At 40.5% G+C, this 15,712-nt stretch overlaps 1 protein-coding gene across 1 annotated transcript in view; it reads right to left on the reverse strand.

Moving 5' to 3' along the window:
• Positions 1-14,534, reverse strand: part of ALDH1A1 (aldehyde dehydrogenase 1 family member A1) — a 59,942-nt gene extending 45,408 nt beyond the window's left edge. Inside the window, exon 1 of the mRNA XM_056523170.1 lies at positions 14,380-14,534. Coding sequence (XP_056379145.1) covers positions 14,380-14,442 — 63 coding nt within the window. The 5' untranslated portion in view covers positions 14,443-14,534. The remainder of the gene's footprint in view (positions 1-14,379) is intronic.
• Positions 14,535-15,712: the final 1,178 nt, after the last annotated feature.

Below are 15,712 nucleotides of genomic sequence, written 5' to 3' on the forward strand. Positions count from 1 at the left end.
CCACATATGGGGGAATTTATCAATGGTGGTTTGGCTGAAATAATTTACTACATGGTTCATGGCTCACGCAGTTTGGTGATAATTCCATGTAATTGTATTCCTTAGTAGTGAAAACTGGACAGGGTGTTAAATACAATTGGTGTGAACTACTTTTGGTGACTGATTATTTAAAAAAAAAAAAAAAAACACTACTTGGCCGTGATACTGAAGGAGTCTTGGCAGAAGTCACAGATTACCCTAAGATGTGAGTAGGCAGGGTTTTCATTGCCTCATTATGCAGCCTCCATGCTGGGACCATCTGTATATGGTCACATATTGACTCTCCCATGCTTGGCAAGTTACTTATTCATTTCAAAGGAAAGAAACCACAGGAGGCGCTGCCTTGATTACTGAAAAAATGCCGGGTCACAGACTCAAGTTCCATTTCTTCTTATTATTTTCAGTGTATTTAGAAGTAATGTGTATGGCACAGTGAAGCGAGTTGTACAGTAGTTCTGACTGGATATCTAGCACATACTGTGCTCATTACATTCCACACTCAACCACTGGACCTCTAAAAGGACCTTCCTTGACCCTGCAGATGAAGAACCGTAGCTTTGTTCACTAGTATCAGAGCAAATGATTGTATTGTGTAGACTTAGCCATCATCCATGGTCTGCTGATGTAATATTAAAGGGATATTCAGGGATTTTTTTTAATCGACAATGCTGCAGTGGCTAATATAGTGCATAATATAATGTCTGTACCTGTGTTTGATGGTGGTCTCACAATTCTTATGTAACCTTTGCCTGGATGTTTATTTGTCTGTTTGTTTTTTTAACATCATACAAAATGAGTGTTTCAGGTTTTCCCATGTTGCAGTGTGGCCCGAAACATTACATCACTAGTCAGGCTTTCATAGGAGCCTGTCTGCTTCAATGGGTGGAGCGATCATTCTGCAGTGAATTGTAGTTTTGCAACAGTTGAAGGCACCTGGTTAGAAAACACTGGTCTATTCTTTACGGCATAGCATGGGAGCTCCAATGTGCAGCAATAGGTGAGGTGGCTAATGTGTGAGAGGGAAAAAAGTGACCTTGTATTTAAAACCTAGGAATCCTTTAACTTGTAGTTGGAGGGAGGAAACTCCAACAGGAAATAGCCATTTTGCAAAAGGATAGCAGCAATATTATGGTGGACTCAGAACATAGCCATTTTGCCCCAAGACAAGCACGGATCCTTCCTAAGCATTGCCATTACTGTCTGGCAGGTAAGTACTAAAATCACCTTTTGGTGGATAACCCCTTTAAATGAGTATTACAAAATTTTGTCTGGCAATACATATTACAACAATCTGGGTCTTCTACATAATTGAAAACAGACTGGATTGTGTGTTCATAGTTTAGTGATCAGGTATTCTTCATAAGTGTCAAAGTGACACAACACAATTATTATCATTCAGATATTTTTATATTAGTGATATAACATACAAATAGTGATCATATTAGTGATATCAATAATGTAACTATTAGTGATATCAATACTTTAACTATTTCTTATATCACATTTCTTATTTTCAATTACTCAGATTTCAGCTATATTATTAACACAATTATGTCAGTGACCTTATATACTTAAAGGGGTACTCCGCCCCTAGACATTTTATCCCCTATCCAAAGGATAGGGGATAAGATGTCTTATCTCAGGGGTCCCCAGCGGCATTCTACCATGCGGCACCCACCTGTAACGGCTTCCAGAACTGCTGGAGGCCCTCAAACTAATACCATCCCGACCACGGGAACGGAAGATCGTGACATCACATCTCCGCCTCTGTGTGACATCACACTCCGCCCCCTCAATGCAAGTCTATGGGAGGGGGCGTGACAGCTGTCACACCCCCTCCCATAGACTTGCATTTAGGGGGCGGGGTGTGATGTCACACAGGGGTGGAGCTGTGATGTCACAATCTTCCGTTCCCGTGGTCGGGATGGTATTAGCCTGAGGGCATTCAGGAGTTCCGGAAGCCATTACAGGTGGGTGCCGCACGGTAGAATGCGGGGATAGGGAATAAGATGTCTAGGGGCAGAGTACCCCTTTAAGTACATCCTAAAGGGGATCTGTCAAACTAAAAATCTATGCTTACCATGTTGTAGAGCAAAATGAGCTGAGAAGATCAGTAGGTAGTTCTGTAATTCTGTAGAACTAGCAATTTATTAATGTATCTCTGACCATTCTGGGAATAGGAGTCCAGTGGGCGGTCCTACTCATTGTTTGACAGTTGTCTCTATGCACACTCGTATGGGGGCCACTGTCAATCAGTAATAAGAGGGCTGCTCCTGCTCTATAACATGATGCACAAAGATTGAACTGCATTTTTATGTGATTAAAAAGTCTATGATAGACGATATGAAAAAGTAGCTGTAACCAAAATGGTCAGATTACATTGCATTATAAATGCAAGTGCATGTGTGTTCCTAATATATTCATGTCATAAGTGAATAGTATATTTAATAAGTTACGTGTCATTTTGTAAATTCTCAAACTATGTTCACATGGCAGAATGTCCGTGCGGAATTTCGCATGAATATTCTGCACGCACATTCCACAGCTGCAGAGTCCGCAGCACCGTGGGAACATAGAGGGGCATTTACTAAGGGGTTTAGTCATTTTTTTGGACTATTTTTGGCGCAAAATTGTCGCAATTGCGCCTACCCTATTTTTCGTGCGACTTTCTCTAGCAAGAGCTAGAAAGTCAATTTTTTTCCAGCTTGATTTACGCAAGTTTTCATTTTTGACTTGCAGTGGTCAGGTATTTATTAACTGAGACAGTCGCAGTTGTGCCATAAACTGTCGCAACGGCCGTAAAAATTTACTAAATTTACTCCAGCTCCAACATGGAGCAGGAAAAGCTACTGCCGCCCGGGCTGCGACATACTTTCTCCCCGCTACCCTCACTGCGCTACCGGGACACTGCAGTGATTTATATCCCCCCCCCCTCTCACCTGCCAGCGCCACACAACTCCCATCTGTCTGCTAACTGTGGCAAGACTACAAGTCCCAGCATGCCCTTACAGTGAGGACACGCTGGGAGTTGTAGTCTTGTAGCAGCGGGAGCTGAGCGGCGCGGGCTGGGAGACAAGGGGGGGGGGATATCAGTGTCCCCATAAGTGAGTGTAGCGGGGAGGCCGTATGAGGAGCCCGGGCGGCTGCACTGTAATGTCCTGCCCTGAGAGCCAAAGGCTTTGGCTGTCAGGGCATGCTGGGTGTTGTAGTTTTGCAACAGCTGGAGGGCCACAGTTTGAAGACCACTGGTTTGTGGTCTGTAAACTGTAGTCCTCCAGCTGTTGCAAAACTAAAGAGCTGAAGGGGACCGGTGAAGACGTTCACTTACCCTTCCGGTGACGGAGATCGTCGGGGCGGCACTGTCGCGCGGCAGTGTCTTGCGGCAGTCTCGTGCGGCGCTGGATCCTACGGAAGCCGGTAAGTTGCCCAAGCCCTAAAACAGTGTTTCCCAACCAGGGTGCCTCCAGATGTTGCAAGACTACAACTCCGAGCATGGCTGGACAGCCTTTGGCTGTCCAGGCATGCTGGGAGTTGTAGTTTTGCAACATCTGGAGGCACCCATGTTGGGAAACACTGGCCTAAAACAGTGTTTCCCAACATGGGTGCCTCCAGATGTTGCAAGACTACAACTCCATGCATGCCTGGACAGCCTTTGGCTGTCCAGGCATGCTGGGAGTTGTAGTTTTGCAACATCTGGAGGCACCCATGTTGGGAAACACTGGCCTAAAACAGTGTTTCCCAACCAGGGTGCCACCAGATGTTGAAAGACTACAACTCCCAGCATGCCTGGACAGCCTTTGGCTGTCAAGGCATGCTGGGAGTTGTAGTTTTGCAACATCTGGAGGCACCCTGGTTGGGAAACACTGGCCTAAAACAGTGTTTCCCAACCAGGGTGCCTCCAGATGTTGCAAGACTACAACTCCCAGCATGCCTGGACAGCCTTTGGCTGTCCAGGCATGCTGGGAGTTGTAGTTTTGCAACATCTGGAGGCACCCTTGTTGGGAAACACTGGCCTAAAACACTGTGCCCGGCCTCCGTCCCACCTTACTGTAAGGGCATACTGGGAGTTGTAGTCCTGCAGCTGGGGGCAGGGGACAAGCTTGTCACTTGCCCACACATCTCCTGCACCACACAACTACAACTCCCAGCATGTCCTTACTGTAAGGGCATGCTGGCAGTTGTAGTCGTGCGGGGCGGGAGATGTGTGAGCAGGTGATAATAAATGTACTAACCCATTTTTTTCTTCTTCTCATTTCAGATCCGTGTATCCTGTGGACTCCTTCGGATTCGGTGGACTACTTCGATGACCAACGTTTTTCTTTGTGTGATTTTAATAAAATGGTTAATGAGGGCTTGTGGGGGAGTGTTTTTTGTAATAAAATTTTTTTAAAACCTGTTGTGTTTTTTCCTTACTTTACTAGACAGGCTTAGTAGTGGAAGCTGTCTTATAGACAGAGTCCATTACTATGCTGGGCTTAGTGTTAGCCACAAAAAAAGCTAGCGCTAACCCCCAATTATTACCCCGGTACCCAACGCCACAGGGGTGCTGGGAAGAGCCGGTACCAACAGGCCTGGAGCATCAAAAATGGTGCTCCTGGGCCTGTTGGTACTGGCTCTTCCCGGCACCCCTGTGGCGTTGGGTACCGGGGTAATAATTGGGGGTTAGCGCTAGCTGTTTTTGTGGCTAACGCTAAGCCCAGCTTAGTAATGGACTCCGTCTATAAGACAGCTTCCACTACTAAGCCTGTCTAGTAAAGTAAAAAAAAAACACAACAGGTTTAAAAAACATTTTATTACAAAAAAACATTCCCCCACAAGCCCTCGTTAACCATTTTATTAACATCAAGCAAAGAAAAACGCTGGTCGTCGAAGTAGTCCACCGAAGGAGTCCACAGGATACACGGATCTGTAAAAAAAAAAAGTAAGTACATTTAGGGAGAAAAAACAGTGTTAAAAAAATGTAATAAACACACACACACACTAAACGCCGTTTACCACTATTCTGAGCCATAACTACAATTTAGTTATTGAATTATTTAGATGTGGTGAAAAAGCTAAAAAAAAAACAACTCAAAAACAAAACATCCAGAAGGAAACCTAGCAGCCAAACCTATTCAGACAGCAGGAAAAACAGACAATTTTTTCTACTACATGAAGTAAATTTCCCACTTCTGCCTATGTGTGCCAAATTTATTAATGCCGTGCAACAATTTAGTAAATTTGTCGCACATAGTCAAAAATGAAGTAGAAAAAAACAGGGTAATAACCAGACTACATAGTAAAAGATTAGTAAATGCCCCTCATAGTCTTAGTCTGACAGCTATCTAACAGTGTCTGCAGCTCTCAGCAGCAAATGCAGATTCCCTTTAAGTAGAACATCTGAAATAAAATCTGATTTGCTGACGCAGGTTACATGTCCAGCGCAAGTAAGCAAGTGAAGGGAATTCTGAGCTGAACTTCTGGAGGATACTTAATCTTGTGTGCCAAAGGCTGCCACACCTAGTCTCTGTAAATGAACACCTTTAATCTGCACAGTTCACCAGTGCTTTAAAGGGGTATTCTGGTGAAAAACATTTTTTTTTAAATCAGCTGGTGCCAGAAAGTTAAACAGATTTGTAAATTACTTCTATTTTACATTTTTAATCCTTCCAGTACGTATCATTTGCTGTATACTACAGAGGAAGTTGAGTTGTTCTTTTTTTGTCTGACCACAGTGCTCTCTGCTGACACCTCTGTACATGTCAGGAACTGTCCAGAGTATGAGAGGTTTGCTATGGGGATTTGCTCCTAATCTGGACAGTTCCTGAAATGTACAGAGGTGTCATCAGAGAGAACTGTGGTCAGACAGAAAAAAACTAGACAACTTCCTTTGTAGTATACAGCAGCTGATAAGTACTGGAAGGATTAAGATTTTTTTAATAGAAGTAATTTACAAATCTACTTAACTTTCTGGAGCCAGTTGATATGAGAAAAGTTTGTAGACCACCGTTTTAGGACATGAAAACATGACCTCCTTGGGAGACCATTTTAATTAGAGATGAGCGAACTTACAGTAAATTCGATTCATCACAAACTTCTCGGCTCGGCAGTTGATAACTTATCCTGCGTAAATTAGTTCAGCCTTCAGGTTCTCCCGTGGGCTGGAAAAGGTGGATACATTCCTAGGAAAGAGTCTCCTAGGCCTTTATCCACCTTTTCCAGCCCACGGGAGAACCTGAAAGCTGAACTAATTTATGCAGGAAAAGTCATCAACTGCCGAGCCGAGAAGTTTGTGACGAATCGAATTTACTGTAAGTTCGCTCATCTCTTATTTTAATGATAGATACAAATATTTAGTAAATTCTCTGAAAGTAGAACGTTCAACTAAGAAGTATAAACAAAGAAGATATCCCCATGAAAATCAACTGTACTGTGGGAGATAATATTGGCCCACACTGCTCTTTCTTGGATGATAGTAAAGTAAGGCTATGTTCACAAGAGGAAATGTCTAGCGTGCGGACATTCCCCTGAATGCGGAGCGCCAGCAGAACATGCCAGCACTAGGACCGCTCAGGAACCCGCAATCTCATAGACAGCAATGCATTCCGTGCGGAGTCTGCAGAAAGAATGGACTTGCATTTATGCGGACATTGGAATTTGAATTTCTGCAGAAATTCTGCTATGTGCACAGCGCAGCAGAATCCCATTGAAATTCTACACAGAATTCCACACAGAAATTCTGGCATGTGAACGTAGCTTCAATGTATGTTCCTCAAGCTGTACATCTGAGTGGGGTCTCTAAAAATCCTTATACGTGCTATAGAGCTTTATCGTGATGGCATCGTTGTAGTCATTACTACTAACAACTGGGGAAAGTTTTGAATTTTTATTTTATTTTATGTGAAAATATTATTTAGATCAGTTTGCTGATATAGGAACATTTTTGGAAGGATAGACTTCACATTGAGAATTCACTGCTGATTTTCTATCCTTGACTAATAGCAACTAATAACAAAAAAAAAATCACTATAGTGGTGAAAAAATGCATTTTTTCGATACACTTTGGGCACTTTACTAAGTTAGATGTTTAATAGACTGGTCTGAAAGGGTTATTCTGGGATTTTTTTTTATTTGACTATTGTTGTAGGAGCTGTAAAGTTAGTGTAGTTCATAATATAGTGTCTGTACCTGTGTTTGATGGCTGGTTTTAAAATTCTTATATGATTTTTGCCCCAATGTTCATTTTTAGCAGCATACAAAATGAGTGCCGTCTCTGGTTTTCCCAGGCTGCAGTGTGGCCCGAGACAATGCATCACTAGACAGGTATTCAAAAGGAGCCTGTTTTTATTTTAAAGGTGTACTCCGAGACAATGCATCACTAGACAGGTATTCAAAAGGAGCCTGTTTTTATTTTAAAGGGGTACTCCGCTGGAATTTTTTTTTTTTTAAATCAACTGGTGGCAGAATGTTAAACAGATTTGTAAATTCCTTCTATTTAAAAATCTTAATCCTTCCTGTACTGATGTATGCTCCACAGGAAGTTCTTTTCTTTTTGAATTTCCTTTCTGCCTGACCACAGTGCTCTCTGCTTACACCTCTGTCCATTTTAGGAACTGTCCAGATTAGGAGCAAATCCCCATTACAAACCTCTCCTGCTCTGGACAGTTCCTGACATGGACAGAGGTGTCAGCAGAGAGAAATGTTGTCAGACAGAAATGAAATTCAAAAATAAAAGAACTTCCTGTGGAACAAACAGTAGCTCATAAGTACTGGAAGGATTAAGATTTTTAAATGGAAGTAATTTACAAATCTGTTTAAGTTTCTGGCACCAGTCGATTATTGTCCAGCACAGTACCCCTTTAATGGGTGGAGCAACCGCTGGGGGGGGAAGGAGATATTTCTCCACAGAGCTGCAGCTGTACTGCAATGGGTGGGGTGGCTGTTGTTCGGGAGGAAGAAAATTGACCTTACACTTACAAACAAGAGATCCTGGGACATATAGTTGGAGGAAGGGAACTCCAACAGGAAGTAGCCAGTTCCCAAAAAGAAAGCCTCAGCGTTATGATGGACTTACAACAAGACAGCCACAAGACAAGCATGGATCCTTCAAAGCATATCCATTACTGTCTGGCAGGTAGGTACTAAAGTCACCTTATGGTGGAAAACCCCTTTAAGTCAGCCCTTACCAGTGTAAGAACATCATGAAAAGTCTAAATGATAGAAATAAATGGGTCATAAAAACTGCACCAAAAACACAGACGTGTTTTTTTTTTTTTTTTGCTATTTCTTTTTTCTTGCACATAGAAATCTTCACCAGCTTGAAGCTAGTAAAGAATTTAAACTATTTGTGCCTTTCAATTGTGCAAGTTCTCCCTCTTAAAAAGATGAGAGGCCTGTAATTTTTATCATAGGTATACCTCAACTATGAGAGACATAATGAGAAAAAAAAAAAATCATAAGATCACATTATCTGATTTTTAAAGAATTTATTTTCAAATGATGGTGGAAAATAAGTATTTGGTCAATAACAAAAGTTCATCTCCATACTTTGTTATATACCCTTTGTTGGCAATGACAGAGGTCAAACGTTTTCTGTAAGTTTTCACAAGGTTTTCACAAACTGTTGCTGGTATTTTGGCCCATTCCTCGAGGCAGATATCCTCTAGAGCAGTGATGTTTTGAGGCTGTCGCTGGGCAACATGGACTTTCAACTGCCCCCAAAGGTTTTCTATGGGGTTTAGATCTGGAAACTGGCTAGGCCACTCCAGGATCTTGAAATGCTTCTTAGAAAGCCACTACTTTGTTGCCCAGGTATTGTGTAGGGGATCATTGTCATGCTGAAAGACCAAGCCACGTTTCATCTTCAATGCCCTTGCTGATGGAAGGAGGTTTTCACTCAAAATCTCCCTATACATGGCCCCATTCATTCTTTCCTTTACACCGATCAGTTGTCCTGGTCCCTTGGCAGAAAAACAGCCCTAAAACATGATGTTTCCACCGCCATGCTTCACAGTAGATATGGTGTTCTTTGGATGCAACTCAACATTCTTTCTCCTCCAAACACAACAAGTAGATTTTTTACCAAAAAGTACTACTTTGGTTTCATATGACCATATGACATTCTCCCAATCTTCTTCTGGATCATCCAAATGCTCTCTAGCAAACTTCAGACAGTCTGGGATATGTACTGGCTTAAACAGGGGGACATGTCTGGCACTGCATGATTTGAGTCCCTGGCAGCATAGTGATACTGATACTGATGGTAGCCTTTGTTAGTTTTGTCCCAGCTCTCTGCAGGTCATTCACTAGGTCCCCCCCGTGTGTTGCTGGGATTCTTGCTCAACCTTCTTGTGATCATTTTGACACCACGGGGTGAGATCTTGAGTGGAGCCCCAGATCGATGGAGATTATCAGTGGTCCGGTATGTCTTTCATTTTCTAATAATTGCTCCCACAGTTGATTTCTTCACACCAAATGCTTGGCTATTGCAGATTCAGTCTTCCCAGCCTGGTGCAGGTCTACAATTTTGTTTCTGGTGTCCTTTGACAGCTCTTTTGTCTTGGCCATAGTGGAGTTTGGAGTGTGACTGTTTGAGGTTGTGGACAGGTGTCTTTTATACTGATAACACGATCAAACAGGTGAAGGACAGAGGAGACTCTCAAAGAAGAAGTTACAGGTCTGTGAGAGCCAGAAATCTTGTTTGTTTGTAGGTGACCAAAGACTTATTTTCCACCATAATTTGCAAATAAATTCTTTAAAAATCAGACAATGTGATTTTCTGGATTTTTTTTCTCATTATGTCTCTCATAGTTGAGGTATACCTATGATGAAAATTACAGGCCTCTCTCTCTATCTTTAAGTGGGAGAACTTGCACAATTGGTGGCTGAATAATTACTTTTAGTGGTTGCGGCTTTGCCATCATTGGTAGAAATTAAGAAAAAGTAGATTAGTGAAATTACTGCAACAAAATGACCACATTTGACCTCTATCTTGCAAGTTCTCTCAAATCCATAACATGGGTGGGATGGTGACTCAGCAGTTGGCACTGTTACTTTGTAGTGCTGCGTTGTTGTTTTCAAACTCAGGGTAACATTCACATGGAGTTTATATGTACTCTCTGTGTTTGAATCAGTTCCTTCCAGTTTCTTCTGTTTTTCTCAAACAACTGGACAAGTTCATTTAAAATGTGAACCCTATTATGGACAGTGGGTGATGTTAGGCTTAGTAAAATGTGTTGGTATAATAGAAATATTTTGTTATTAATTAGTTTAATAAAGCTTGTACATATTTTAGCGCACAGGATAAGGACACGTTTTCAGCCTCAGAATCCAAGTAAAGTATTATGTTTCCATTAACCACCAGAAAAAAGACATTTTGGAGAAATAAATGAGGATTTGATAAATAACATATGTTTTAAAGTTGATAAGGTTGAAAAACAACACAGATGTGTCATGCCCAACCTATCGTTTTATCGTGTTGATGCAAAGGATGGCAACAACTTTGATAAGGAGTGTATGGCAAGTGCCTCATACTTGACTCCAAATATGGCATTCAGAATAAATCCCTGAAGAATAAATGTTTGTTGGAAGCATATCTCATTGTGTAAATAGGGAATGTGCTGTAATGATGTCTCTAGGAGGAAGACTTTAAATGCTTGATCATAAGAATGATCATCTGCTCCAACCCATCAGATAAGGCACAGTGTTATAATGAGTGATGGCCGCCATTTAACATCAACGAACACCTGTACAGACGAATAATCTAACTTTGTAAAAGGACCCTAACCCCAAACGTGATCATCTGTCTTGGCACTGGAGTCCACTCATTAACCGAGTTCCCTTGGTTGCCTTTCTTTGCACTTGTTTCAGTTCAGCTATATTGTTCTTATGTACAGGTGCCCAAAACTGTCCCCTATATTCCATGTGTGGTCTGACTATTGGTTTACATATGTTCTTGTCCTAAGCATCTAGGCCCCTTTTACATCCTATGATTATGATTATGACAGCAGCTGCTGGGCATTGGTTGCTAAAGTTGAGTTTACTGTCCGCCAACACCCCTATGTCCTTTTCAGTGGCCGTTTTACCTGATCTTTACTATTTTACACATAATTGTACATTTTTCTTGTACCAAGTGCATAGCTTAAAGGGGAACTCCGATACTTAACTTATTATCCCCTATCCACAGGATAGGGGATAAGGGTGTGATCGTGGGGGTCCAACCGTGGGGCCCCCCTCAATTTTCTGCCCTTGCCCCGGCTCTATTCATGCACGGAGCCACTACCACTTCATGCACGAAGTGATGGTCGACTTGCCCCCTCCGTTCATCTCTATGCGAGAGCCTAAAATACACAAGTACAACACTCATGTATCTCCGGCACTCCCATAGACAGTATATAGAAGGGGCATGTCGACCACTGCTCCGTGCGTGGAGTGGTGGTCGCTTCGTGTATGAGGAGAGCCGGGAACCTGGGCAGGAGATTGTGGGGGGTCCCAGCAGTTTGATTCCCTGTGATCAGACATTTATCCTATATCCTGTGGATAGAGGATAAGAAGTAAAGTACCGGAGTTCCCCTTTAGGGTACGTTCACAAAGATGGATTACATGCGGAATTTCCGCAGCGTATGTGCTGTGGAAAATCCGCAGCAGATTTTGCTACCATTGACTTCAATGGGTCAGCAGAAAATCCGCAATAGAGGCAGTTTTGCAGATTTTCCTTCAGACCCATTGAATGGTAGCAAAATCAGCTGTGGATTTTCCGCAGCAAATACGCTGCAGAAATTCTGCAGGTAATCCACCCGTATGAACGTTCTCTTAAATGGGTAATCCAGGATTAGAAAAACAAAGCTGTACCTCACCTATCCTCAAGTTGTGTCTAGTATTAAAGGTCAGTTCCATTGAAGTGAAGGGAGCCAAGTTGTAATACCACACACAACCTAAGGACAGGGGTGGTGCTATTTTTAAAATAAATCTCTGTTCTTCTAATCCTGGATTACCCCTTTAATTTCTCATTTATCTGCCCAAGGCAGGCTCCAGCTTCCCCAAATCCTCTGTAATATTATATTATCATTAGTATGAGCTGCAAATATTGAAATCCTACCCTGTAATCCCTCTACGAGGCTATTTATAAATGTATTAACATAAGAGGGAACAATACTGACCCCTGTAGTACCCCCCTGGTAACTGTGACCCGAGTCACACACCTTGTATAATCTCCGCTGGGCGTAATCCATGACAAGAGATACGGTTTACGTATTTTATTTTATCTCTGTACATTTATTAAATGATCAAAAGTATCTGGAATTTGGTTCACAGACAGAGCATAGATTTCTGCGCCAAAACATTCCCCCGATTCTTACGCAATTCCAAGCACTTTAGTAAGAGCAGATGTGTATTTTCTCTGGAGATGTCACAATCTGTTTTAGAAATATGACCATATCTTAACATTTCTATAGCGATATTTTCCCCCAAGGGTTAATAGAGAGAAATATGTATCTATTTAAGACCCCACAAGTAAAAATTATATTCCAGTGTAGTGTAAATATGGTATGTCATATATACTGTATATTCCGACTGCTTACTGGGGACTTGGCGTTACATTTTGCAACAAATTTCACCAAACAGGTCGGACTTTCCCAGGCCTGCATTCTTGTACTATCTTGTAAAAGTCTAAAGTACGCAAGGTCAATATAGACAATTTGTATTGAACTAGTCTGCAGGGTATATATAATGCGTGCATGAATAAGTATAGGTTTCTGAAGCAATAGATCACACTACAGGATATCTTCTTTATCAGTGTTTTCCAAACAGTGTGTCTCCAGCTGTTGCAAAACTACAACTCCCAGCATGCCCGGACAGCCAAAGGCTGTCCGGGCATGCTGGGAGTTGTAGTTTTGCAACAGCTGGAGACACACTAGAAAATACTGTTCTACATTATATTGGCTTTACTTAATATATACAGATGTAAGAGCGTTAAACATGTCTTGTTACGTGCGGTTTTAGCTGCAGTTTTGCAACAGCTGGAGACACACTAGAAAATACTGTTCTACATTATATTGGCTCTACTTAATATATACAGATGTAAGAGCGTTAAACATGTCTTGTTACGTGCGGTTTTAGCTGCAGTTTTGCAACAGCTGGAGACACACTAGAAAATACTGTTTTACATTATATTGGCTTTACTTACTATATACAGACTTAAGAGCGTTAAACATGTCTTGTTATGTGCGGTTTTAACTGGAGAAAGGTTTTGCAACAGCTGGAGAAACACTAGAAAATACTATTCTACATTATATTGGCTTTACTTACTATATACAGAAGTAAAAGCATTAAACATGTCTTGTTACCTGCAGTTTTAACTAGAGAAAGGTTTTGCAACAGCTGGAGACACACTAGAAAATACTGTTCTACATTATATTGGCTTTACTTACTATATACAGATGTAAGAGCGTTAAACATGTCTTGTTACGCGCAATTTTACCTGCAGAGCTGTTTTGCAACAGCTGGAGACACACTAGAAAATACTGTTCTACATTATATTGGCTTTACTTACCATATACAGAAGTAAAAGCGTTAAACATGTCTTGTTATGTGCAGTTTTAACTGGAGAAAGGTTTTGCAACAGCTGGAGACACACTAGAAAATACTATTCTACATTATATTGGCTTTACTTACTATATACAGAAGTAAAAGCGTTAAACATGTCTTGTTATGTGCAGTTTTAACTGGAGAAAGGTTTTGCAACAGCTGGAGACACACTAGAAAATACTGTTCTACATTATATTGGCTTTACTTACTATATACAGATGTAAGAGCGTTAAACAAGTCTTGTTACGCACGGTTTTAGCTGCAGTTTTGCAACAGCTGGAGACACACATGAAAATACTGTTCTACATAATATTGGCTTTACTTACGTAAGAGCGTCAAACATGTCTTGTTACGTGCGGTTTAATGTGCAGAACTACAAGTAAGTGTATTGCATGTGTTATGCCAGATGACAAACTTAGCTCTGCTACATCTGTGTTCTTGTACTGTCAGATACAAGATTTTTTGCTATCATCTTGGCCTGCTTACAAGTGAGGGTGTCCCAGCGTGAACCTGGAGCCTGCCTGCAAGCGTGCAAACGTTTTGGAAAGTGGTATTTTTAGTTTGTTTATGTTTTAAAAAGGGCACTTACATAACTGTGCTGGCGTATTAACCCCTGCAGTGCTGAAGAAAAGCTATCTCCCCCCCCCCCCAAAAAAAAAAAAAAAATGTTTTTATAACATACTAGAGTATTTAAAAACAAAGAACAAAACAAAACCAAACCAGCAGTGAAAGCAAGGAAGGAGCATGGAATAACAGAGTGGGCTTCTGGCCTCTTACCTTGGTGTACTTGATTTCCAGGTTTCTGAGAGGAGTCGGGATGGTAACCTGGGCAGATGACATGTTAAGCTGATTTACTGAAAGGCAGGTGAAATAAAGCAGAGTATTAGTCAGGCTGAAGGGTTTTATACTGACTGGGGATTTGACTTTCTTTTTTGTCTTTTAGTTCAGATTGGTTACATGAGTATTTGCATACAAAGCTGGGATTGGCCAAACCCATTTATAGTCAAGAAAGAGGACTACCAGCACTAGCACCACCCCTGATATGCTTTTACTTTGGCTGACGTATACAGTGAGGTCTTCTCTCTGTGTCTATCTAACTAATAATCTCTTTCCTATCTATCTATTAATCTGTTTCCTATCTATCTATCTATCTATCTGTTTCCTATCTATCTATCTATCTATCTATTTATCTGTTTCCTATCTATCTATCTATCTATCTATCTGTTTCATATCTATCTATCTATCTATTAATCTCTTTCCTATCTATCTATCTATCTATCTATTCATCTGTTTCCTATCTATCTATCTATTAATCTGTTTCATATCTATCTATCTATCTATCTATTAATCTGTTTCCTATCTATCTATCTATCTATCTATCTATTTATCTGTTTCCTATCTATCTATCTATCTATCTATCTGTTTCCTATCTATCTATCTATCTATCTATCTATTAATCTCTTTCCTATCTATCTATCTATTCATCTGTTTCCTATCTATCTATTAATCTGTTTCATATCTATCTATCTATCTATCTATTAATCTGTTTCCTATCTATCTATCTATCTATCTATCTATCTATTTATCTGTTTCCTATCTATCTATCTATCTATCTATCTATCTGTTTCATATCTATCTATCTATCTATTAATCTCTTTCCTATCTATCTATCTATCTATTCATCTGTTTCCTATCTATCTATCTATTAATCTGTTTCATATCTATCTATCTATCTATCTATTAATCTGTTTCCTATCTATCTATCTATCTATCTATCTATCTATTTATCTGTTTCCTATCTATCTATCTATCTATCTGTTTCCTATCTATCTATCTATCTATCTATCTATTAATCTCTTTCCTATCTATCTATCTATTCATCTGTTTCCTATCTATCTATTAATCTGTTTCATATCTATCTATCTATCTATCTATCTATCTATTAATCTGTTTCCTATCTATCTATCTATCTATCTATTTATCTGTTTCCTATCTATCTATCTATCTATCTATCTATCTATCTGTTTCCTATCTATCTATCTATTAATCTCTTTCCTATCTATCTATCTATTCATCTGTTTCCTATCTATCTATTAATCTGTTTCCTATC

This window comes from Hyla sarda, chromosome 1, assembly GCF_029499605.1.
Source record: "Hyla sarda isolate aHylSar1 chromosome 1, aHylSar1.hap1, whole genome shotgun sequence".
Lineage (NCBI taxonomy): Eukaryota > Metazoa > Chordata > Amphibia > Anura > Hylidae > Hyla > Hyla sarda.